This window comes from Neofelis nebulosa, chromosome 14, assembly GCF_028018385.1.
Source record: "Neofelis nebulosa isolate mNeoNeb1 chromosome 14, mNeoNeb1.pri, whole genome shotgun sequence".
Lineage (NCBI taxonomy): Eukaryota > Metazoa > Chordata > Mammalia > Carnivora > Felidae > Neofelis > Neofelis nebulosa.
The window spans coordinates 41,138,883-41,163,946 of NC_080795.1; the positions used below are offsets into that span (position 1 = coordinate 41,138,883).

General features: G+C 36.6%; 1 protein-coding gene across 6 annotated transcripts in view; it reads right to left on the reverse strand.

The window, feature by feature from the left end:
- Positions 1-25,064, reverse strand: part of LOC131494315 (DNA repair and recombination protein RAD54B) — a 121,825-nt gene that overhangs the window by 79,071 nt on the left and 17,690 nt on the right. The window contains exons 1-2 of one of the 6 annotated variants that reach the window (XM_058698587.1): positions 24,883-25,006; positions 22,236-22,300 (exon numbers count right to left, since the gene is read on the reverse strand). In XM_058698587.1, the coding sequence (XP_058554570.1) occupies positions 22,236-22,257 (22 nt within the window). In that variant the 5' untranslated portion in view covers positions 22,258-22,300; positions 24,883-25,006. Of the gene's footprint in view, positions 1-2,448; positions 2,939-22,235; positions 22,301-24,882; positions 25,052-25,064 lie in introns of those variants that run through there. The other 5 variants (XM_058698584.1, XM_058698586.1, XM_058698585.1 and 2 more) reach the window with 5 other exon arrangements.

Here is a 25,064-nt window from a genome sequence, read left to right on the forward strand (position 1 = left end):
ATTTAAGAGATACAAATGAAATAATAAGATATATAGTATGTTATGAAAAATTTGTAGATTATATAAATTCCTTACTTTTCATTCTTTTTGTCATCTTACAATTTTCAAAAGTAAAACAATACAATATCAATGTAATTCAAAGTAGCAAGTCTTCCCTTTATTAACTCTAAAACCTAGCAAGGAGGAAGGTTAAAACTACAGACAAAAATGAAACTTTTAAAAACCCACATAATTGCTATTCCAAATTAGTATGTATAAAGGAGTATAAGAACCACTATTATATACAGACATTACACTCCCATGTAAATTTTAAAATGCTTTTATCAGAAATATTCATTTTCATTGAAACATTACAAGTAAGCATAACGAAGTAAAAAATAAAAAATGTTTTAGAGAAGGTCACAAAAATTATAAGCAGAAGGACTTCTAAAATTTATGAATTTTGAAGGTCAAATAGACTGCAAAAACACAAAATATAATCTGATATTAGAGAAAAGTAAAAATAAAGACATATATCAATGTGTTATAGAGGTAGCCTTACAAAACGGGTATATATCTTTAAATATGTTAAATATAAGCAGTAATATTTACCTTATTAAGAATGGGAGAGTTTGGTGAGATTAACAGGCATATTTTATACTGAAACATAACTAAGATTATAGATTATAAACTTCTGAGAATTATGAAGATTCAAGATGATGTCCAATCAAGTAAAAGCACATTAAATATACAAATATGTTAAATAAAAATGCTAATACAGAGAAAATGGCAATGTGCACACTGACACAAGCACTAAAAAGGCTTATTTCTAATAACAAATTCTTCCCTTTAAAATATGAAAAGTTGTTCTTGTTTAAATAGTGGGTTTTGTAATGTATAAATTAACAAATTCATTTATCAGAGCAATGTTGTTATCCCAAAAGATTGACTGTATGTTCACAAATAGTCATAATGTAAACAGATACTTGTATATTACCTCTCTTCTATACTCACTGTATTTTTAAAATACACCACTAATTAAAACTACAGTTTATATATGTAGTTTTCAAATTACAAAAGCCTATACTTAATACCCAAAAGGTAGTTTTATACCTGTAACACGAAAGCCACTTTGCGGGGGCAGGGGGGTGGTTAATAAGCAGTACAGTATAAAAGTCTTACTGTGGAGTTTTTTGGACACCCAGCAAATTAGGATTTAATCATTTCTCTTCACAGAGAACATTTTAAGCACTGATGAATTAATACACTGTGTATCCAAGTTCCAGATTCCCCCTGATTTTTTTTTTTTTTACTATGTTATCTACCAGAAATAAGCAGTGTATGATAAGAAGCTGGTCTCAAAAAAACTACCCTAATAAATTATAAAAATAACAAGTTTGGTTAAAAAAGTTTTTCTCCCCTGTTTCTCTCCTAACTTCAAAAGGATTTCACAGGTAATCAATAATTTAGCTTATATAATGACTCTTCCACCAAGAAGAAAGCACTGTAAATCTTTGTTTGAAATGTCCCTCAACTCACAAGTTTACAATTTGTTTAAATAACCCTAAATGGTTCAGAAGAATGCAGCTGCCATTTTTATCTTTTGTCAGGGGTTAAAATTTGAATTAGTAATAAGATAACAGTTTTGAAGATTCCCAGTTATTCCCAGACCATAAATTTAACCAAACAACTGTTTCTAACCCTGTAAGAACTTAGTTGCTTACTCATATATTAAAATTCATAGTTTATATCTTTGCAAAATAGGAGTGCTTACCCTTCTTTCCTATATGATTCAAGATCAAAGTGAAACTACACCATTAATGAACAAAAACAACAAAAAATTTAATTTTATTAAGTAATCTGAATCCCTAATTAGGCATTAACTCCTTGTATTTATCTTTCTTATTTTGAATATGTTGGAAAATAATTTAAACTGTCTTAGTATATACAATCATGCCATTAATAAATTTACCTAATTTTTTATTTTAGGCTTTTAGCTCAATTAATATTCACTAAGTGTAGACAGTAATAATTCATTAAAAAACAAGGGTTCTTCCATTTCTCCTGAAACTGCTAACTTTACATAAAATTGAAAATTCCAATGAAATATAATCCTAAATAAGAAAAAGATATCTCTCAGAAGCTAATTAGCAATTTAAATTTTAAGCTTAAAAAGTTTATGAGGTTATGTTACAAATTTCATCCCATTTATTACTCCCTAACCTTTACTTTTAGAAACTATAGAGAGAAGGTAGGGGGAGGGGAAGACAATAAAAAGTGGCTTAAATCAAATGCAGCAGAAAAATTCCTTATAGCCTCACTTTTCTTTTTTAAGAAAGCAAAACAAAGACACTATTCATTGCTCCCGTAGTGGGGATGCTTACTATGCATATCTCTATCACAACTAAGCCAGAGCCCAATAGATAGGAGGCGCCATAATTTTCCACAAGAAAATAAAATAAAGCTTACCTTTGAATGTGGTTCCTGTCTCTTACCAGGCAAAAACTGGAAATCTGGGGAATCATCTCCATAACTTTCTTGGTTGGCTCAGAAATATTGCTTTTAAAATCTGATTGGGTCTCTTTTTGCTGCAATAGCTCCTGTTTGGCATATTCTTTGAGCCTTTTGTAAAGGGTGCGTAGGCCCTGGGCTGTTCGAGGAGGGCGATCTACTCCAATTGCATTATAGTTTACTGCTATGATATCCCAACATCTATTCTTTTCCACTATTACTGAATGTTTATTAGTGTGTTCTTCGAGAATTTTAACATATGGCTTCACAAGCTTTAGCAAATCAAGCTTTTCAGATAAGGTAAAATTGGAAGATCTAGCCTTTCCTACCATTGTTCTTTTCAAATTAAGTAGGCAGTTTCTGAAACCACCATGCAGCCTTCAGCTCTGCTCAGCTCTTTTCACAAACAGAAAAAGATCAGGCTTAACTAGGCTAGCCTCATTTAGGCCCACGCCTACAGGGGAGGGTTTATTAAAATTCCTCCAGCTTAAGCTGACGCAGGTTCAGGAAATCTGCTTAAGCCAAGCCTGACCTACATAAAGCTTCTCACTGAAGAAGACAGGAAGGCACAAGCAAAACACACTTGTGTATAAAGAGAACAGCTCGAGATAGGATTTAATACACAAAGGTCTAGAGATAAACAGGGAACACAGCTAAAAATTAGCTAATTTAGTGAGAATATCGTATTTCCACACATGTATGCCTAGCTGATAGACTGAAACTGCATTGCAGTACCACTTTAATAAAAACAAAAGAGGAACTGTTTTGTGCTATTTGTTTACAAATCCAGTAGACAGGGAAATGAAAAACTAAAGATGAGTGATGAATGTAGTGATTCCTAACAGAGCCCCTAATCACTGTTTTCTGAGCTGCTGTTCTCTTACAAAATCTGCATAATGCTGGTCCTGCTGTCAATCAGAAATTGCATATCCTCTAGCTAGTTAGGTTACACCCAGACTCAGACTTCACAGTAAAGCTAAGCTTCTCCTTCATTTACAGTCTACAGTAGCCACTACATTTTTTTCAGTTACTTATGAAAAAATTTTTGTTGAACATTAAATCTAAAAAACACTTAAAAATTATATGTTTAAAGCAATGGATTATTCTAGCTGTAACGTATGTGAATATGCTAGCCTGCTTTATCATGTGTAAAAAACACCATTCACAGTGAGAACAGAATAATCATGCCTGAAGACCACACACAACAAAATGGCATTTGCTATTATTACAGAGTAGGATTTTTATTTAGCTATATTCATATAATTTAGACTATTTAAAAACGAGACACCAGGAGGTGCTTTGGGTGGCTCAGACAGTTAAGCATCTCACTCGATTTAATTTCAGTTCAGGTCATGATCCCACAGTTCGTGGGATCAAGCCCTGAGTCTGACTCTGCACTGGAAGTTCAGAGCCTGCTTGGGATTCTCTCTCTCTCTCTGCCCCTCCCCCTCCGGCAGTATCTCTCTCTGGCTCTCGAATAAACATTAAAAAAGAGAGAAAGAGAGAGAGATTTCAGGCTCAAAATAGAGTCACTTATGCTAAGTCCCATGTCACCTAATTGCAACTTAATTACAGTTTTGGCTCTTCCAAAAACGGGATTTTAAACCAATCAAGAACTATGTGATCTGCCTGACAGACCCCTACCAGACCCTTAAGGAAAATGAACACAACCAATCCACTTTTTCCTAGGATAATTTCCTTGTTCGCACCCACTTCTGCCTATGAAAGTCATTCATTTTGTATAGTTCCTCAGAGTTCTCTTCTGTGTGTTAAATGGGATGCTACCTAATTGATAAATCATTGAATAAAATCAATAAGACCTTCAAAACTTATTCAATTGAATGTTGTTTTTTAACAAATGTAAACAGCTAGTCTAGCCATTTGCAAGGCCACCAGGTGGAGTTTAGAATGTACTTTCTAATCCCTGTCAGAAAACATAATAAATGTATGCATAACAATTTTAACAATGTAACATAAACAAGGTAAAAAAAAAAAAAAAAAAAAAAGCCTATTTTCCCTTCATATACAAGTATAGGGGCTAAGGGCAAGCTGCTCCAAAAATGGGCCACTTTGGATGAAGACTGTTTTGACCTAAAAGCAATCAAAACTCAGCAGATTCAGGAAAAGCTCTTAACCTCCCCCTCAACTGCCTAAATTTACATTGAAAAGGAGAACCTGTACCAAGAAGAAAAGCTACTAACAGATTGTTCCTTACTTAAGAAAGGTATCTACAGTAACAGGGCAACCTTTGTTTTCCATACATATACTCTTACCTTCCTGCTAAAGGTCTTCCTCCTCTTTGTTTCCCCAGACCACTAAACCCCCTCCTTAGCTCAGGATGTTATATAAGTCTCAAATTCCCTGTCTTTGAAATCTCATGTCTGTGTGGATTCCCCGTATGCATAAAACTAAATTTGATTTTCTCATGCTAATCAATTTAATTCTTAGTCCAGTGAAAAAGACCTAAAGGGCAGAAGATATTTATTCCTCCCTAACATAGCCGTTAGGCAGTTTTATTGCTCAGTAAATTGCAGAAAATAGAAATGCAAATAATATTTGTCCACAGAGATGCAAACTAAAAACTGACCCACCTAACAACCTGATCAAAGGAACTCAAAGGAAACCCAAGAATACAGGATATATCCCGTCTTTAGATAATAAACTTAGTTAATTTCAGAAGAAATAACTGGTGATGTATTAAAAAATGAAATGCTGGGGCACCCGGGTGGCTCAGTCGGTTAAAGTGTCCGACTTCAGCTCAGGTCATAATCTCACGGTTCGGTTCTTGAGTTCAAGCCCTACATTGGGCTCCCTGCTGTCAGCACAGAGCCCTCTTCAGATCCTCTGTTACCCCTCTCTCTAACCATTCCACGCTCATACTCTCTCAAAAATAAACAAACATTAAAAATTTTTAATAAAAAATGAAATACTAATAAAAATATGAAAAATCAATAAATCTCATAAAATTATCTCAAAAAATGTATACTAAAAATAATTTTCATCCACAAGACTGGCAAAATTCTTAAAGATTGAAAATGTCAAGTAGACGATGGTGCAGAGCAAAGGGTTCTCTTTGGTACTACCATGGGAGTGTAAAACAGCATTCTGGATGGCGGTGTGAGAGTATTAATATTTCACATGTGTAAAACCTTCTAAAATTGCAGTAATCTTACTTCTCAGAATCTAACTTAGAAAAAATATTCAAATACAGGGAAGAATAAACCATTCCCTGTAATAGTATACTGTTGGAAGCAATCTAAGGGCATTTCAGGTGGGGACATTTAAAATCACTAGAATAGGGGCGCCTGGTGGCATAGTTGGGAAAGCATCCAACTCTTGGTTTAGGCTCAGGTCATGATCTTGCAGTTTGTGCGTTTAGACCCCACATTAGGGTCTGTGCCTGACAGCATGGAGCCTACCTGGTATTCTCTCTCTGCTCCTCCCCACCCACCTCTCTCTCAAAATAAATAAAATTTAAAAAAAAAATTTTTTTTAATCACTAGAATACATCCATAACTCTAGGCAGCACTAAAATAAAAGAGGCAGATTTTTATGTATTGACACAGAATAAGCTCCAAGATATATGGTAGGTGAAATGAGCAAGTAAAAGAAAAATACATACTATATAATCCCATTATGTTTACCAAAAACAACCAAAGCTAAATAACTGTAGGTACAGAAAAAATATACACAGGTACAAAATATGTAGGCAGGCATAAACACATGTATGAAAACATACTCCCAAAAGGTCTAGAACTCCACTGTCCAATACAGTAATGTTAAGAAAAGAAAACCACAGGCCCCAATGGTATCACTTTGACTGAGTTCCCAAACCGGGGCTTAATACCTAAACTTAGCTGCAGTTTCAACCTCCCCCCAGAAGTGTGGCCTTAACCAGTCAGTCAGGAAATTTTTCTTCCCACCAGTGCCAATGACTGTCATCTGAGGGTCCTCTCTCCCTCAAAGAAAGATGAGGTACTCTGCATGGTAAGACCTCTCCCCTAGAAAACAACCTTGTCAATCCTTTTCTTTCGCTAATAACTTTCTTAACCCTCCTTCCTTCCTTCTATAAAAACCTTTCATTTTATACAACTCTTTGGAGTGCCTCTCTACTAGCTAGAGGAGGTGGGGCCCAGTGCATGAATTCTTTAATAAAGCCAATTAGATCTTCAAACTTACTTGGCCTGATTATTTAGCATAGCCATGAATCAGGTGTGGCTACTGAGCATTTTAAATGTTGTTAATGGAACCGAGAAAGTGAATTTTATATTTTATTGAATTTTAAAGTTAAAAAATTTAAATTGAAGAAACATATTTTTTCCATGAAATACTACTTTACTGTTTTGGTAGGATTACATTTTACATAACCTTTTGATCCCATATACTACTATTTCTACATTACTGACAAGAACAACCCCCTTGACCAAACTTTAGTCAGGCTCCTCTGAGCCCTCTTCTCAACTACGCTTTGGCCTTGGCAGCCTGCCAGGCCCAGATTTGGCAAGAATCTCTCCACTCTTGATACCTAACCAAATTCTTCATACCTTCACCCTGATCCTAACCAAGTTCCTCTCAGTAATTTTTCATTCACTCACTTCTATATCCTGCCCCTTGGCTATAAATCCCTGCTGTGTTGGGAGTTCAATTCAATCTCTACCCTCTACTGCAATAGTTTTGAGTAAAGTCTTCTTGCTTATTTTACTTTTCCAATACAATTTTTCTTTGACATTACACATAATCACATCACCAGTGTAGACAATGTTTCTTTCTTTTTTTTTTTTTTTAAAGTAATCTCTACACCTAATAAAGGGCTTAAACTCACAAACCTGAGGGTCAAGAGTCGCATGCTCTACCAACTGAGCCACCCAGGGCCCTTCCACCAGTGTATTCAATCTTAACAAACTGATTACGTTTGAATGATTTTTTTCTATGCACTGATGTAACATTTAATGGACTTGTTTGAATATTTTATGCAGACAGTACAAATTACAGTGATATCCTGTGTAACTGTAATTGATTACTGTTCTGAAATATTTATTACAGTTTTAATTGCATTATAATTAAACTCTTTTTCTAGCCAAAAACATTTAAGAATGGACAAAAAAAATTTTTTTTAATGTTTATTTATTTTTGAGAGACAGAGAGAGACAGAACATAAGCAGGGGAGGAGCAGAGAGAGAGGGAGACACAGAATCCAAAACAGGCTCCAGGCTCTGAGCTGTCAGCACAGAGCCCGGCGCGGGGCTCGAACCCACAAACCGTGAGATCATGACCTGAGTTGAAGCCAGACGCTCAACCAACTGAGCCACCCAGGCGCCCCAAAAATGGATAAACTTTTTAATATAAAAAGAAAATACACTACTGATGCAGAATCAAATGGACATGCAGAAGCTAGTACTCTCACTGGAACAATGAAGAATAAAGACTGGACTAAGGCACATCACAAATTTCACAATAAACACTAAATACAATTTGATACAAGAGAACAGAAATAAGCTGTTCATTGTGTAAAAAAATTTTAGATTATAAACCAGACAATACTATGTGACACTGTCAACAAATACATAGTAAATCTAACAAGAAATTTCCTCTCAACAAACAAAAATGAAGTTTAATCATCTAAAAAAAGAATTAAATATCCAGAAACATTTTTAAATAATATATAACAAGGTGTGAGCTTGTCACTTTGGCCAGCCATAAAATGGCTTGGTTTCTTGCACAAAAAAGGAAAACCATTTCTAGATGAAGAGCTGGTGAAAAAACCTTTATTTCAGGTATGGAAATTTTGTTTAGAACATTACGGGAAAATTTTTTTAAAGATATTTTTAGGGGTGTCTGACTGGCTCAGTCAGAAGAGCATGCAATTTTTGATCTTGGGGTCATGAGCTCAAGCCCCATGTTGAGTGCAGAGATTACCAAAAAAACCAAAAAACAAACAACAATATATACTTCTAAAAGGATTAATTAAGCAAACAATTGTCTGCAGAATACAAGACCTAACACACCGATTTCAATGATTCAGTATTTTTAAAATACAAATACTTTTCTTTAGATTTAAATGAGTTGTACAATTAAAAGATAAACTTTACTATGAATATTTGGGTCACATCTTATCTCAAAGGACTTCCAAACTGATAAGAAATGCTATCAATTCATGACCAAATATTCATGGCATAGATATTTGTGTATCTTCTATATCTGTAAAAAGAAGAATTTCAGTGAGAAATGGAAAAAAAAAGTTCCACCACAACCGATCATTGCTCTCTTAGGTTAGGTTAAAACTGATCTATTGAAATTTTAAAACAAAAAACTAATGTTTTGGGGTGTCTGGCTGGCTCAGTCAATAGAGCATGCAACTCTTGATCCTGGGGTCGTAAGTTCAAACCCCGTGTTGGGTGTACAGTTTACTTTAAAAGATAATTAATTAATGACAGATAAATAAACTAATGAATGTTTTACTTATTACTTTGTTCCAGATATACTATAAAAATTTTGTACTTCATTTTCATAAGTAGACTCTAAGGAAACTATCTTGAATATAGTTGTTAAAATCATTTGGAATATGTATGCAACTGCTATGACCACTGCCAGTTTATAGAAAAAGAAACAGAACACATTTCATTTAATGATGTTTTTTTGTTCTTCACCAGTGCTCACTGGTTGAGTCACAAAGTTTTGTAAAGAATTATAGTACTGCGAACTCCAATTCAACATTTGTTTGAAACAAAAGGAATGCTTGCCAAACATTCAATAATCAAAAATGAAAAAATGATACTTTACATTTTCTTACCAATATCACAGTTATATATGAATGAGCTAAATTTGAAGCTCTTACAAAAAAGTATCTGTGACCTGGTTAGACAGGTAAGAGAATTATGTTTAAAGTGAAAATTTTCGGGGTGCCCGGGTGGCTCAGTCGGTTGGGCAGCCGACTTCGGCTCAGGTCATGATCTCGCGGTCCATGAGTTCGAGCCCAGCGTCAGGCTCTGTGCTGACAGCTCAGCGCCCGGAGCCTGTTTTGGATTCTGTGTCTCCCTCTTTCTCTCTGACCCTCCCCTATTCATGCTCTGTCTCTCTCTGTCTCAAAAATAAATAAACGTTAAAAAAAAATTTTTTTAAGTGAAAATTTTCATAATGATACAAATCAGTAAGTGACATACACATTTTTCCAACATGAATCAATGGAAAACTTTAATTGCAATTCAGAGTGATATGCAAATTGCATGCAAAAGCTATAAAATTTTTGAAAAGTACTTTGTTGGGGCGCCAGGGTAGCTCAGTCAGTTAATCATCCGACTGGATCTCAGTTTAGGTCTTAATCTCACAATCATGAGTTCAAGCCCTGTGTTGGGCTCTGCACTGAGCCTGGAGCCTGCTTAAGATTCTACCTCTCTCTCTCTCTCTCTCTCTCCCTCTGCTCCTCTCCCCCGCTCAGGCTCTCTCTCCAAAAATAAAAAATATTTTGTTGATATTCATAAATTTAGAGCTGCCTTTTAATTTACACAATGACCATGTGAAATCAATGTTAATAATATTAACACTGAAAATGTGACATAGTAAATTTACTTAACTTTGACATACTTTTGAAACTGATGTGGTTTTTTTTTTAATGTTTATTTATTTTTGAAGGAGAGAGACACAGAACGTGAGCAGGGGAGGGGCAGAGAGAGAGAGAGAGAGAGAGAGAGAGAGAGAGAGACATAGAATCCCTAACAGGCTCCAGGCTCTGAGCTGTCAGCACAGAGTCCAACGTGGGGCTCAAATTCACGAGCTGTGAGATCATGACCTGAGCTGAAGTCGGACGCTCAACTGACTGAGCCACCCAGGTGCCCTGAAACTGATACTTTTAATTCCCAGTCAAATCAATTCTTCTAAAACAGATGGAATTAGTTTTGCAGATCTAGATATGAATATAAACAAAATTTTTAAAAACTCTATTAAGATAGTAAACAACTTTTAACTATGTTTAGAACTTGGGTATACAAATCTGTTTTTTCAATTGTACTATGCAATCTAAATAATGATCAAGAATTCACAATAAAAATTCAGCATCCAAACTGAGATGTAAATGTAAAATATATACCAACTTTTTAAGACTTAGTACAAATAATAACATATTAATTACATGTTGAGATGATATAAATTTTGGGTTAAATAAAATGCATCATAAATATTAATTTCATCTGCTTTTTACTTCTTCTTAATGTGGCTACTAGAAAATTTTATAATCTATGTACATGATTTGTATTATATTTCTATTGACACAATGGTCTAGAAGGATAGCCATCAAATTATTGACAGTAACTATTACTGGGAGGAGACTGAAATGGAGAATAGTAAAGAACTATTAATTTAACTGTATTATTAGAAAATGTATAAAAATATGTTCATGTATCACTTATATAACCAAAATCAAATTGTAAGTAACTCTTACAAACTAAGAAAAACAATGCTATAGAATACCAGATGTAGAATAGAAAAAAATTTAAAGAATAAAAGAACATCCAACACATAGAACTTGACCTCACAAGTAATTAGGGAGATAGAAATGAAAAGATCACAGTAGATTTTACCGATTCAACTGGCAAAAGTTAAAAAAAGTTAGGGGTGCCTGGGTGGCTCAGTCGATTGAGCATCTGACTTTGGCTCAGGGCATGATCTCACGGTTTGTGAGTTTGAGCCCCGCGTCGGGCTCTGTGCTGACAGCTCGGAGCTGGGAGCCTGCTTTGGATTCTGTCTCCTTCTCTCTCTGCCCTTCCCCACTTGTGCTCTGTCTCTCAAAAATAAATAAATGTAAAAAAAAAAAAAAAAAAATTTTTTTAAAGTTAAAAAGGTTTAATTTAGCAGGATGTGTTAAAAAAGATGGGGAGGGGGCTCCTGGGTGGCTCAGTCGGTTAAGCATCCGACTTCAGCTCAGGTCACGATCTCGCAGTCTGTGAGTCAGAGCCCCGCGTCGGACTCTGGGCTGATGGCTCAGAGCCTGGAGCCTGTTTCAGATTCCGTGTCTCCCTCTCTCTCTGCCCCTCCCCTGTTCATGCTCTGTCTCTCTCTGTCCCAAAAATAAATAAACGTTAAAAAAAAATAAAAATTAAAATTAAAAATTAAAATGTAATGCAAAAATAATAATTAAAAAAAGCAATGCAAACACATTATGATTCTGACTACTATTTGCATAAGTTCGTAAGACCACATGCACAATGATATACACTGCAGGATTGTTTTTAACAAAAATCCTAAATAAACTATGATATAATCATACCACTGTTACTCTGCAGCGATTAAAAGAATGAGGTACCTCTATATGTTCTAAAATTAAAACAACTATCTCCAAAGCATACTAGTGAAAACTGCAGGGGCACCTGGGTGGCTCAGTCAGCTAAGCGTCCGACTTCAGCTCAGGTCATGATTTCGCAGTTTGTGAGTTTGAGCTGTGTGCCGGGCTCTGTGCTGACAGCTCGGAGCCTGGAACCTGCTTCAGATTCTGTGTCTGCCTCTGCCTCTCTCTCTCTCTCTCAAAAAAAAAAAAAAAAAAAATTAAAAATTAAAAATTAAAAAAAAAAAAAACTGCAAAGAATCCTCAACACAGAACAAAACAAAAAGCAACCTTTTCATTTTGGGAGTAGATATTTGCAAATGATACATCTGATAATGGGTTAAAATCCAAAACATATAAAGAATTTATATAACTTAACACCAAAAAAGAAACCCCACAAATAACCCAATTTAAAGTGGGCAGAGGACCTGAATACACATTTCTCCAAAGAAGATATCCAGATGACCAATAGACACATGAAAAGATGCTCAATATCACGAATCATTAGGGAAATGCAAATCGCCTCACACCAGTCAGAATGGTTGGTATCAAAAAGACAGACATAACAAGTGTTGGCAAGAATGTAAAGAAAAAAACCTTCATGCACTGTTGTGGGAATGTAAATTGGTGCAACCAATGTGGAATACAGTATGGAGGTTCCTCAAAAAATTAAAAATAGAATTACCATATGATACAGTAATTCCACTACAAGAAATTTACCCTAAGAAAACAAAAACATTAATTCAACAAGACATATGCACCATGTTTATTGCAGCATTATTTACAACAGCCAAGATACAGAAGCAACCTAAGTGCCCACTGATAGATGTATGAATATAGAATATGTGGTACACACACACACACACACACACACACACACACTAGAATATTACTCAGCCATAAAAAAAAAAGAATGAGATCTTGCCATTTGTAACAACATAGATGGTCACAAAGGGTATCATCTTAAGTAATATAAGTCAGACAAAAACAAAAACCATGATTTCACTTCCATGTGCATCTAAAAAACAAATGAACAAACAAAAGAAAACAGAAACAGACTCATGAAAACTGAGAATAAACTAGTAGTTGCCAGAGGGGAGGGGAGTAGGGGAATGGGCAAAATAGGTGAAGCAGATTAAGAGGTATAAACTTTAAGTTATAAAATAGGTCATGGAAATAAAAATATACAGCATTGGGAATATAGTGAATAATATTGTAATAATGTTGTATGGTGACAGATGGTGACTACATTTTATCATGGTGAGCACTGAATAATGTACAGCTTGTCAAATCACTATGCTGTACACCTGAAACTAATATAACTAATGAAATCGACTATACTCCCAACAATAAAAGTTTTCTTATATCAATTTTTAAAAGTAAGCTAGACTGGGCTGCCTGGGTGGCTCAGTAGGTTGAGTGTCCAACTTTGGCTCAGGTCATGATCTCATGGTTTGTGGGTTTGAGTCCCATGTCCGGCTCTATGCTGACAGCTCAGAGCCTGGGGTTCTTAGGTATTCTGTGTCTCCCTCTCTCTCTGCCCCTCCCCTGCTCACGTTCTGTCTCTGTCTCTCACTCAAAAATAAATATTTAAAAAAAATAATAATAATAATAATAAAGTAAATAATAAAAGTAAGAAAGACTGGGGTACCTGGCTGGCTCAGTCAACAGAGTATGTGACCCTTGATTTGGGGTTGTGAGTTCAAGTTCCATGTTGGGCATAAGCTTCCTAAAAAAAAATTTTTTTTAAACAAGACCAATGAATAGATGGGTATGTAATAAAGCAAATATAGTAAAACTTTAATTGTAGAATCAGGTAATGGGTATAAGGGTGCTCAGTACATGGGTACAATTCTTTCAACTTTTCTTTATGTTTAATAATTACCAAAATTATCGTTAAGAATAAAAATGAGTTATGGGGCGCCTGGGTGGCTCAGTCGGTTGGGCGTCCAACTTCGGCTCAGGTCATGATCTCGCGGTCCGTGAGTTCGAGCCCCGCGCCAGGCTCTGTGCTGACAGCTCAGAGCCTGGAGCCTGTTTCAGATTCTGTGTCTCCCTCTCTCTCTGACCTTCCCCCATTCATGCTCTGTCTCTCTCTGTCTCAAAAATGAATAAACGTTAAAAAAAAAAAATTAAAAAAAAAAAAAAGAATAAAAATGAGTTAATATATTTTAACTCTTTAGTCATTAAAAATAGAATGTGGACAATTACAGCTATTAAATTTAACAATAAGAAATAACTGTGGAGTAGGGGTGATTTTTTTTTCCATGAACTTTAAGCAATAAAAGCACTGTGACTACTGAAATTATTTCTACATCTTAGGATAGTCAAAAAAAAAAAAAAAAGGTGAGAAATTATACCTTATTAATCTGTCTTAGCCCGAATTCTCTGGCAACCAGAGCCTAAAGCAATGATTAGAGTGCTGGTGGCTTTATTTGGGAGTTTCTTACCCAGGACACCAAAGGTTAATAAAAAAAAAAAAGGAGGTGGGAGCTGAGGCAAGAACTGTGTAAAGCAAAGTCAGTGACTAGCACTTTACAACAAGCTATGAAAAGATACAGTAGGTCACTTGGCAAATGCATTTACTTGGTACCCTCCTTGGAACATTTACTGATAATAGTCTACAAAAAAGAACATACCTCAGAGTGGTCCACAGAGGAAAAAGAGGAATATATCTGGAAGGTTCTCTCCTGTCTCCTATTTCCCATTAGTCAAAGTTGATCCCACACACAGTAAACTTCACTCTACTTCCAGATTGTGTCATCCAGCCTCCACAAATGTGCAGGGTACTAAGCCCTGTGCTATGGTATTTCATCCAAGATTGGAAATGGCAGGAGGAACAGACACTCCCAAAATGTCAGTCTGGTTGGAAGGTAGCCACTAAGGAATAGGGCCCTGCTGCCCAGGTTATGCAACAGATCAGCCTATAGAGACAGAAGAGCAGTCTAGGAGCCAGGTGGTATTGAGAGAATCTGAGGAGGCACACAAAATTATATTCAATATTTTATAAGACCATAATATAACATGTAAGGAAGACGAAACAGCAACAAAAAAAAAAAAACCACAAAATCTGCCACAAAAATAGGGTAAAAATGAGGGTGAATGCAAACCCTAAGAGTCATTCTGCTATAGCATTTATATCTCATACTTCATTGCTGTGCTTTGGTGATGACATTCTGTGATATTAAGCACCTGAGACAATCAAAAATTAGATTTCAGGGATCTTAGCAAACCTTACAGAACTGAAGGAGTCTGAGGAAGAAAAACTCAGTCCTCTTCCTGTGTTACACCCTTCTCTCAGACAACTACCACACTCACACTTCTGATGTAAGATGTGAGGTTTTCCCCACCAAGTGATTCTGTGACACCACCTGGGTGTCCCACAATTTAACTCAATTTTAACACTATCTACCTGCAGATAGCATCAGATCCCACAGGTTAAGGAATCAGTCCCACAAACCTACCGCCTCCCTTCAGACGCGAATCGCATCTGTGCTTCTGACCAACAGGCTATAAATGTGAGGTTCCCATAATCCCAGGGATTCAAGTAATTTGCTAGAGCAGCTCACAGAACCCAAGACAACAGTTTACTTACTATTTACCAACTTATCATAAAAAGATATGGCAAAGGATACAGACGAACATCCAGATGGAAGAAATGCAGGGAGCAAGTTACATGGGAAGGGACGCAGAGCTTCCATGCCCTATCCAGGCAGCCAGTCTCCCAGCATCTCCACATGTTCACCAACCTAAAAGCTCTCCAAACCTCATACTATTTATAGAGACTTCCTCATGTCAGGCATGATGTATTATTTAACTCCATTTCTAACTCTCTTCCCATGTGTGAAGAATGGAAGTGGAGCTGAAAATTCCCAGCCTGTAATCATGGACTGGTCTTCCTGAAAACCAGCCCCCATTTTGGAGCCCACCAAGAATCACCTCATTAGAATAAAAGACACTACTATCACCCAGGAAATTCCAAAGGATTTAGGAACTCTATGTCAGGAACCAGGGTCAAAGACCAAATACTAGAATGAATAAATGTTCTTAGTATTGTCATTAATGAGGAAATTAGAAGAGTTTTAGGAGCTCTATGCCAGCAACCAGGATCAGAGGCCAATAAATATATTTTATATTATCTCACAGAGTCAAATTATAGATTTTACCACAACCATGCTACATGAATCACAGACCTACTCTATATAATCTAGATTTACATTCATCTTCACAGAATACCTCCCTGTCTGGCCACATCATATTCTTGGGATAAAAAATATTTTGAACTAGGGGCACCTGGCTCAGTTGGTAGAGCATGTGATTCTTAAAATCGGAGTTGTGAGTTCGAACCCCACACTGGGTGTGGAGACTTCTTAAAAATAAAATCTTTAGGGGCGCTTGGGTTACTCGGTCAGTTAAGCATCCCACTCTTGATTTCAGTTCAGCTCATGATGTCATGATTCAAGGGATCGAGCCCTGCATCAGGCTCTGCACTGACAGCATGGAGCCTGCTTGGGATTTTCTCTCTCTCTCTCTGCCCCTCTCCCACTCATTCTCTCTCACTCAAAACAAATAACCTTAAAAAATTTTTAGTAAAATCTTTAAAAAATGTATTTTTTGAACTAAAGGAGCCTCTGTCCCAGAAGCTGGTTGGCAGAAACTTAGCCTTCAGTTAAATTTTATATACTAAAAATGTTGCTAAACTACTCATATTTACTTTAGCCATTTTTTCAACTAATCACTTATCAGTATAGTTAACATTATGGATATTGGAGGTATCTGACATCCATTCCATTCCTCCTCCATTGTGCAGCAGCCAGGAAATTAGGATGAGATAGCTCTCACTCCCAAGGACAGAAATGAAGAATGTGTATCTGACTGGTACATTGATGATTCTCAGAAACCAGTAAATCTTCCTTACAGTGGTAATATAGGTCTAAAGTTAGGAATCCCTCTGGTCACAATAAAGTGGCACAATATCAGCATGAAGTTAAGAAAAGTTATTTAATGATTATGAGTAGGGCACATCTGCCTGCCAACAGATAGATGAGAAAAAAAGAAGTATATGGCCCCAGTGATTGCTGAAATCTATTAATTAACATGAGGGGAACCAGTTTAACAATGAAGCCAATCCTGTGGATGACAGATGAGAAAAACAGAAAGAACTGGGCTCATGATGACATCCTTTAAACTGCTAGACCAGTCAACCCTGAAGCCTAGCATTTCTAGCTACACATGCCAATAAAATTCAATTATATAAGCCAGTATTTTTATTAATACATAAACTAAAAGCATATCAACTGGTATCTAAAGAACTGTGTTATCTTTCTTTCCATTGTGCTTATCCCATTTGCCTATTTTATCTTGCTTAAGTCACCACTTCACATTTTGTTTTTAAATGAGCCTTCAAAGAAGAGCCAACATATGAACACACACAATTCATTCCCCCAAAACTAGACACTGAACACCATTATTTCAATTATTCTACATCAGTCCTCCAAAAGCATAAAGCAAATTCCCAGTTTAAAGCTCTGTTCAAACAGGAATACTTCCATTTTGCACCCAATCCAAGTAACTGAGGAAATTTAGACCAAACTTAACATGCTTAATATGCTAGGCAATGAAGAAACTTTCCAAAAGAGCTTAGTAAATACATCCCACAAAGTTTATACACCAGTAATTTTTAGCCCTGGGAGGAGGGATAGCAAGAGTTGTAAGACTCTCAGAGAAACTGAGTAAAGCTCCTTAGAAAAACACATCTCCTTGTTTTAACTGACTCTATTTATCTAGTTGGTGAGGAAAGGATTCCTGTTCTAGGGTTATAGGGATGGCCAAACACATAACACCTGACACTGAACAGGTACAAAAAACAGTAGTCACATATACTCACAGTGTCGGGGAGGAAAACTGCCATATTCATGTAGGGTCACAAAGGGGTTGCCCTCCAGAACACAGTGAACTACTAGGGGTGTGGGAGGCAGGCTTTGCAGTACCAAGAGGGTGAGGTGTCCCCCCAGCTCCTACAGGCTTATTTAAATAATTCTGCAGCCAGGAGGGAAATGAAAGCTGCTATTCACAGATAAGCAGAAACTGTACCTGATCTATCTAATAAGGAGGGTTGTTTAGCAAGGGGATCTTATCCTCAGGAGCAAAGTAGGGAACATTCTCAAGACATAACATTAAAAAGTTTAACTTAAAAGGCACAACAAAATAATATTTTTTAACAATTAGATTATCAAATACCAAAAAGTATAAGTATATACTCATATACAGATTAAGCATCACAATAAATGATACATGCATTACTCATTGCTGGTAGAAGGATAAACTTCTAACCTCTGCAGAGGGTAAATGACTATTATCCATCAAAATGTTAATGCACATACCTTGAAACCAGCACCCTACTCCAAGGTATTTATCCTATGGATAAATGGATATTTATGGACATATCCTCACATATGTATGTAATATATAGACATTAGTTGTAGCTTTGCTTGTAACAACAAAAGACCTCAAATAACATAAATATCCTTTAATAAAGCACTAGTTAAGTATATTTGGCATACCCATACAATGAAATATTGGTAACTTTTAGGGGCGCCTGGGTGGCTCAGGTCATGATCTCATGTTTGGGGGGTTCAGGCCCGACATCATGCTCTGTGCTGACAGTGCAGAGCCTGGAGCTTGCTTTGGATTCTGCATCTCCCTCTCTCTGCCCCTCTCCCACTGGCTCTTTCTCTCTGCCCCTCTCCCACTGGCTCTCTCTCTCTCTCTCTCTCTCAAAAATAAATAAGCATTAAAAAAAATTTTTTTTTAAAGCATAAGGTAGAGGAATTGTAGGAGAGGGGAAAATGGGTGGTGGGCATTGAGGAGGACACTTGTTGGGATGAGCACTGGTTGTTGTATGCAAGCAATGAATCAAGGGAATCTGCCCCCAAAACCAAGAGCACACTATACACAGTATGTTAACCAACTTGACAATAAATTATATTTGAAAAATAAAAATAAATAAAAAATAAAATAAACAGCATAAGGTAGTTCTAAATGTACTGACAAAAAGATTTCTAAGATATACTGTTACAGTAAAAATGCAATGTATAGAACATTGCAGCAGGTGAACAATCATTTGTATGGGGAGAATATATACACACAAATATGATTCAAAATGTAGGGGCGCCTGGGTGGCTCAGTCGGTTAAGCATCCGACTTCGGCTCAGGTCATGATCTCACGGTCCGTGAGTTCGAGCCCCGCGTCGGGCTCTGTGCTGACAGCTCAGAGCCTGGAGCCTGTTTCAGATTCTATATCTCCCTCTCTCTGACCCTCCCCCATTCATGCTCTGTCTCTCTCTGTCTCAAAAATAAATAAAGGTGGGGCGCCTGGGTGGCTCAGTCAGTTAAGCGTCCAACTTCGGCTCAGATCACGATCTCGCGGTATGTGAGTTCGAGCCCCGCATCGGGCTCTGTGCTGACTGCTCAGAGCCTGGAGCCCGTTTCAGATTCTGTGTCTCCCTCTCTCTGACCCTCCCCCGTTCATGCTCTGTCTCTCTCTGTCTCAAAAATGAATAAATGTTAAAAAAAAAAAAATTTTTTTAAATAAAATAAAAATAAAATAAAATAAATAAAGGTTAAAAAAAAATTTTTTTTTCAAAATGTATAGAATATCTCCAAAAAGATACCCTAAAATTGAAAACTAGTTTGCCTCTAGAGAACTAGATGGCTACGGATCAGGGAAGGGAGTTTTTTTTATTATATTCTTCACGCCTTCTAAATTCCTTACCATGTGATGCATTACTTGTTGTTTTAAGTCATGAAGAACTACATTTTATAATTCTATTCATATGAAATATCCAAAACAGGCAAATCCATAGAGACAGGAAGCAGACTGGTGGTTGCCAGAGGCTATGTAGAAGTGGGGAGTGGAGAACTGATTGCTTAATTGGTCTGGGTTTTCTTTTAGCATCATGAAACTAGAATTAGATAGTGGTGACTGTTGCAAAACATTGTAAATATGCTAAATGCCACTCAGTTGTACACTTTAAATAGTTAAAATGGTGAATTCTATGTTATGCATATTTTATTACAATAAAAAATTAAACATTTATAAACTAAATATAAAACCAATAAAATTAAAAATCACAATAATTTAATATGATAGTGATACCTTACTGAAATTAAACCGTTATTCATGACATAAATATAATACCAACAGATTTGGCACAGGTTATTTTCAACAAGTTTTCTTTTCAACAAGATATACAATGGGTCAATTGTTAGACCATCTTAAGTGAATATATAAAAACTGCATTTGGTAGGAGTAGACCACTAACACATTCTGTTCAGCCCTCTTCTCATTTGAAGACATGAAAACTTATAATAATTATATAAGGTGGCCATCTAAAAGATCCAGCATAGTTTACATGCATTTATTCACATCAGTTAAAAGAAAATACAAAATTCTAAGCTTCTCTAAGAATTTATAAACACCTGAGAATACACCCAACCATCTCCAGGGACTTCAAACCCAATTGAAAAATACTTATCTAATATCTACACTGAGAAAGATTTTATCACTCCCTTTTTATATCCTTAATCTTCCCCTCTTCACTACCTCATTCCTGACAGCCTATACCATACTACTTTTAAACAAGATTGGCTCAGTCAGTAGAGAGTGCAACTTTTTTTTTTAAGTTTATTTATTCTGAGAGAGACAGAGACAACGTGAGCAGGGAAGGGTTAGAGAGAGAGGGAGAGAGAGGGAGAGGGAGAGAGAGGGAGAGAGAGGGAGAGAGAGGGAGAGAGAGGGAGAGAGAGGGAGAGAGACAAGCCCAAGCAGGCTCCACACTGTCAGTGCAGAGCCCAACACGCGGTTGGAACTAAAAAAAACATGAGATCATGAACTGAGCCAAAACCAAGAGTCGGACACTTAACCAACTGAGCCACCCAGGGGACCCAAGCGTGCAACTTTGGATCTCGGGGTTGTGGATTCAAGCCCCATGTTGGATGTAGAGATTACTTAAAACATAAAATCTCAAAAACAACAACAACAAAAAACAACAACTACCACCTCCTGGTACCCTGCTCTCTCTCAGGATACTATTCCTTCCCTTCACAACCAAATTTATTTTTACATACTTCATTTACTTATATTAACTTCATTTGCCTGTTTCCACTCATTAGTTCCCTACTACAATATGACTTTTGTTCCACTTTTTGGAACTGTTCTCTCAAATATCACCAAACCCTGAAAACTATAATGTTCCGGTAGCTTCTTCTTGACTACTGGACTTCTCTGAAGCATTTCAAAGCCAAAGGACTTAATTACAAGTTTTCTAAGATCCTTTCATTCAGCCATAAATTGTTTTTGAATTCATACTATTTGATTTAAAACCTGAACAACAGGGGTGCAACAGGGGTGCCTGGGTAACAGAGTCAGTTGGGCATCTGACTCTTGATCTCGGCTTAGGTCATGATCTCACGGGTTTGTGAATTCAAGCCCCACATCAAGTTGTGCACTGATGGCGTGAAGCCTGCTTGGGATTCTCTCTCTCCCCTCTGCTCCTCCCCCGCTTGTGCTCATTCTCTCTCAAAGTAAATAAATAAACTTAAAAATTTTTGTTTTAAAACCTGAAGAGAAAGTTCTTGCCTTAGGTGAAACAGGGTCAGGTAAATACATATGACACAAGATAGTGTGGTTGAACAGTTTGAGGGAGAACTAAGTTTCACCTTATAGTTCATCAGAATGAGAAGGAATCAGAAAAAATGAAACAATTTCTCTGTTTCTGAAGAAAGTAAATACAGTTCTGAATATCAGGAGGTCTAGAACTTCCTATATTAATTTTTGAAGACTGCCACAACAAAGTACCAAAAACTAGGTGGCTTAAGCAACAGAATTTATTCTCTCAAAATCTGGAGACCAGATGTTCAAAATTAAGGTGTCAGCAAAGCCTTTTGCTCTCTGAAGATTTTAGGGGAGAATCCTTCCTTGCCACTTTCTAGAAAGCTTCTGGTGGTTGCCAACAATCCTTGGTGCTCCTTGGCTTGCAGCTACTCCAATCTCCGCCTTCGTCATCATGTGGTCTTTCTCTCTGTGTTTCTGTGTCTCTCTCTCCTCACAAGGACACCAGCTTTGTGATTTAGGGCCTAACACAGTATGACCTCATCTTAAGTTGATTACAACTGCAAAGACCCTATTTCCAAATAAGGTCACATTCGCGGGTACCATAGGTTACGACTTAAAGACATCTTTTTAGGGGACACAATTCAACCCATTATATATTTCCCCTCTTCCAGGCTTTAATTTTCTCAAGACTAGGCAAACAGCAGAGGCTGTAGACAAAAATAATGAATGAATGAATGAATGAATGAATGAATGAATAAAATAATTTTTTTAAGACAGAGTGGGCCCTTCTAGCACATCTCCAAATAAGGCACATACCCTGAGCCATAGGTGAAGTCATTAGTGGTAGATCTACATCTTCTTTCTCACATAGGGACTATTATCTGCAAAGGAACAGGGTTTATAAAGAGACCTGAAGCGCTCAGTGAAGTTCAATGGAGTGAAAATATACTCATCAGGGAACTTTCAGTTGAGAAAGAAACCAAACTTAAATCAGCTTATGCAAAAATGATATTAATGATGAAGTATATATTAAATATTATGAATTACTACTAAGAAATTTTAAGAAATATAAGCTGAAGATGATGTGGCATGACATCTGCAACTTATTTTCAAATGATCCAGAAAAAAAAGGGACATATAAGGGAGGGAGAAGCAAAAGATTAACAAATGCAGAATTTAGGATAATAATTATTCTTTCAACTTCTCTACATATAGGAAATTTTTCAGAATAAAAAGTGATAGGGGAAAATGACGACATATTTTAACTGGGACAAACAGATTTGGACCGTACTTCAAGGTGGATTATGTGTAGGATTAAAAAGATGTGAAAAGGTGAATGTATACTACATGGATCTCTCATCTCCATACTTCTCCTCACACAACATCCTTCTCTAGTAATTCACCACAGAAAGCAAGATGTTTCTCACAATGCTCTTTTCCCCAATTAGCCTCTCTCTGAATGAGAGGCAGGAGGGTGTCAGGAGGTTGGCAAAGGTTCCCCGGTCCAGTGAATGTACCAAATCAGAGAAGGGATTAAGGGATTAAGGGTTGAGTAAATTAACTCCCTCTTCAATTTATCTTAACTCTTAACTCCCTCCTAATATTTAGCAGGTTAGAGAGTGAGAAACTATAGAACAAAAATAAAGCAGCAAATCAGTAACACAGAACATATTACAGAGTCTAAATATCACTCTCTGGTGAAGATTAGCTACCGTAATAGAAAAGAAAAAGGCATACATGGATCATTATCTGCCACCAGCTTGACAGTTGAGAAGAAAACCTGGGAAAACAGGATATCCACTTAACAAAGATGGAAGGAAAATAAGAGGAAGGGAGAAAAGGAAAAAAGAAGGAGAGACTAAATCAGTGAGACCGCGCAGCAGCTAAAGTGCCATAGCCAGAGCTGTCTCTAGGGATTTCAGATCCCTAGATCCAGCTCCAAAAGCCCTTTTCAACTTTGTCTTGACTCCAGTAACAACTTTTGAAAAGTTACAAGGAGCACATAAATGAAACTGAAGATCCTAGCCAGTTAGGAAAACACAGGATTCCTTTCTCCCACAAGAAGAAACTAACCCATTCAGAGGTAAAATGTACTAATCATCACAAAGCTCAAGAAGTTCCTTCAAAAAGGGTTAAGTGCTTAAGGAATCTTATTGATTAGCACTGGTATCTTGAGAATGACAATTACTCTTCTATAGACCAGCAGATGGGGCTCTCTCCCTGAATCTGTTTATTCAAGCAAAAAATGAATAAAAGGTCATTTGGAAAAATGTAGTCTTAATGTTGTCTTTCACAAGGTCAAATAAACACTAGTAAACAACTCTATTCTTTTAATTACTTGTAGAATATTAATCTCTGACAGGTACAAAAAGAAACATAATCATTATTTTAACCCAATTCAACAATGCAGGGAGGGAGCATCTGTTAAATCCTTGGTTCTCCTTCAATTACATACCCTCATAATACAAATCTGATTTGGAGGTACTCTATGGACTATTATGAATTAACAATTTTATTCATTTCAAGTTCACCTCTCCAACTTAGCACTGTTAACATGGTTTTAAATTTTTTTTTAATTTTTTTTTAAAGTAGGCTCCATGCTCAACATGGGGCTTGAACTCATGACCCTGAGATAAAGAGTTGTATACTCTACCTACTGAGCTAGCCACGTGCCCCAACATGGTTTTTAAAAAAATTTTTAATCAAACCTTTAAACAGAATTTATTGGGGCTCCTGGGTGGCTCAGTCAGTTAGGCGGCCGACTTCGGCTCAGGTCATGATCTTGCAGTCCGTGAGTTCTAGCCTCGCGTCGGGCTCTGTGCTGACAGCTCAGAGCCTGGAGCCTGCTTCATATTCTGTGTCTCCCTCTCTCTGACCCTCCCCTATTCATGCTCTGTCTCTCCCTGTCTCAAAAATAAATAAACGTTAAAAAAAAATTTTTAAATAAACAGAATTTATTTTGGTACTTGAGGAAAAGACCATGTTTGACCAACAAGTTTACAATTAACAGTCTTAGATACCTACTATAAAGTACAAGATTTGAATTACATGGTTATCAATCCAATAATTAAAGAAATTATGACAACATAGGGCGCCTGGGTAGCTCAGTTAAGCATCTGACTCTTGGATTTGGCTTAGGTTGTGATCTCATGGTTCATGGGTTCAAGCCTCACATCGGGCTCTTCACTGACAGTGTGGAGCCTGCTTAGGATTCTCACTCTCCCTCTCTCTCTCTGCCCTTCTCCTGCACATGCTCTCTCTCAAAATAAATAAAAATAAAAAATAAAAAAAAGAAAGAAAGACTGAAAAAAGAAATTATGGCAACAAAAAAATGAATTGCCAAGAACCTAGGGGTATTTCAACACTTTTCAAATAGAACATTCAATTTTGAAAATAGTCAACTTAAATAATACTGTACTACAACTGGTCAAGTGTAAACCTAATCAATAAAAAGCAGTCTTACCTGTATGAGGTGGATCTAATGTTGCCATTACAGATACTTCAAGACAGTGTTTTCCGTTGTAATTATGCCCATGATTAATTTCTCTAGCACTTCCGTCAGTAGGCAGATTTAAACTGCATATTTGGGTATTATTTTGTAACTGGAGAAAGGTATTCTTATTTGCAGCAACCTAAAAGAAGGAA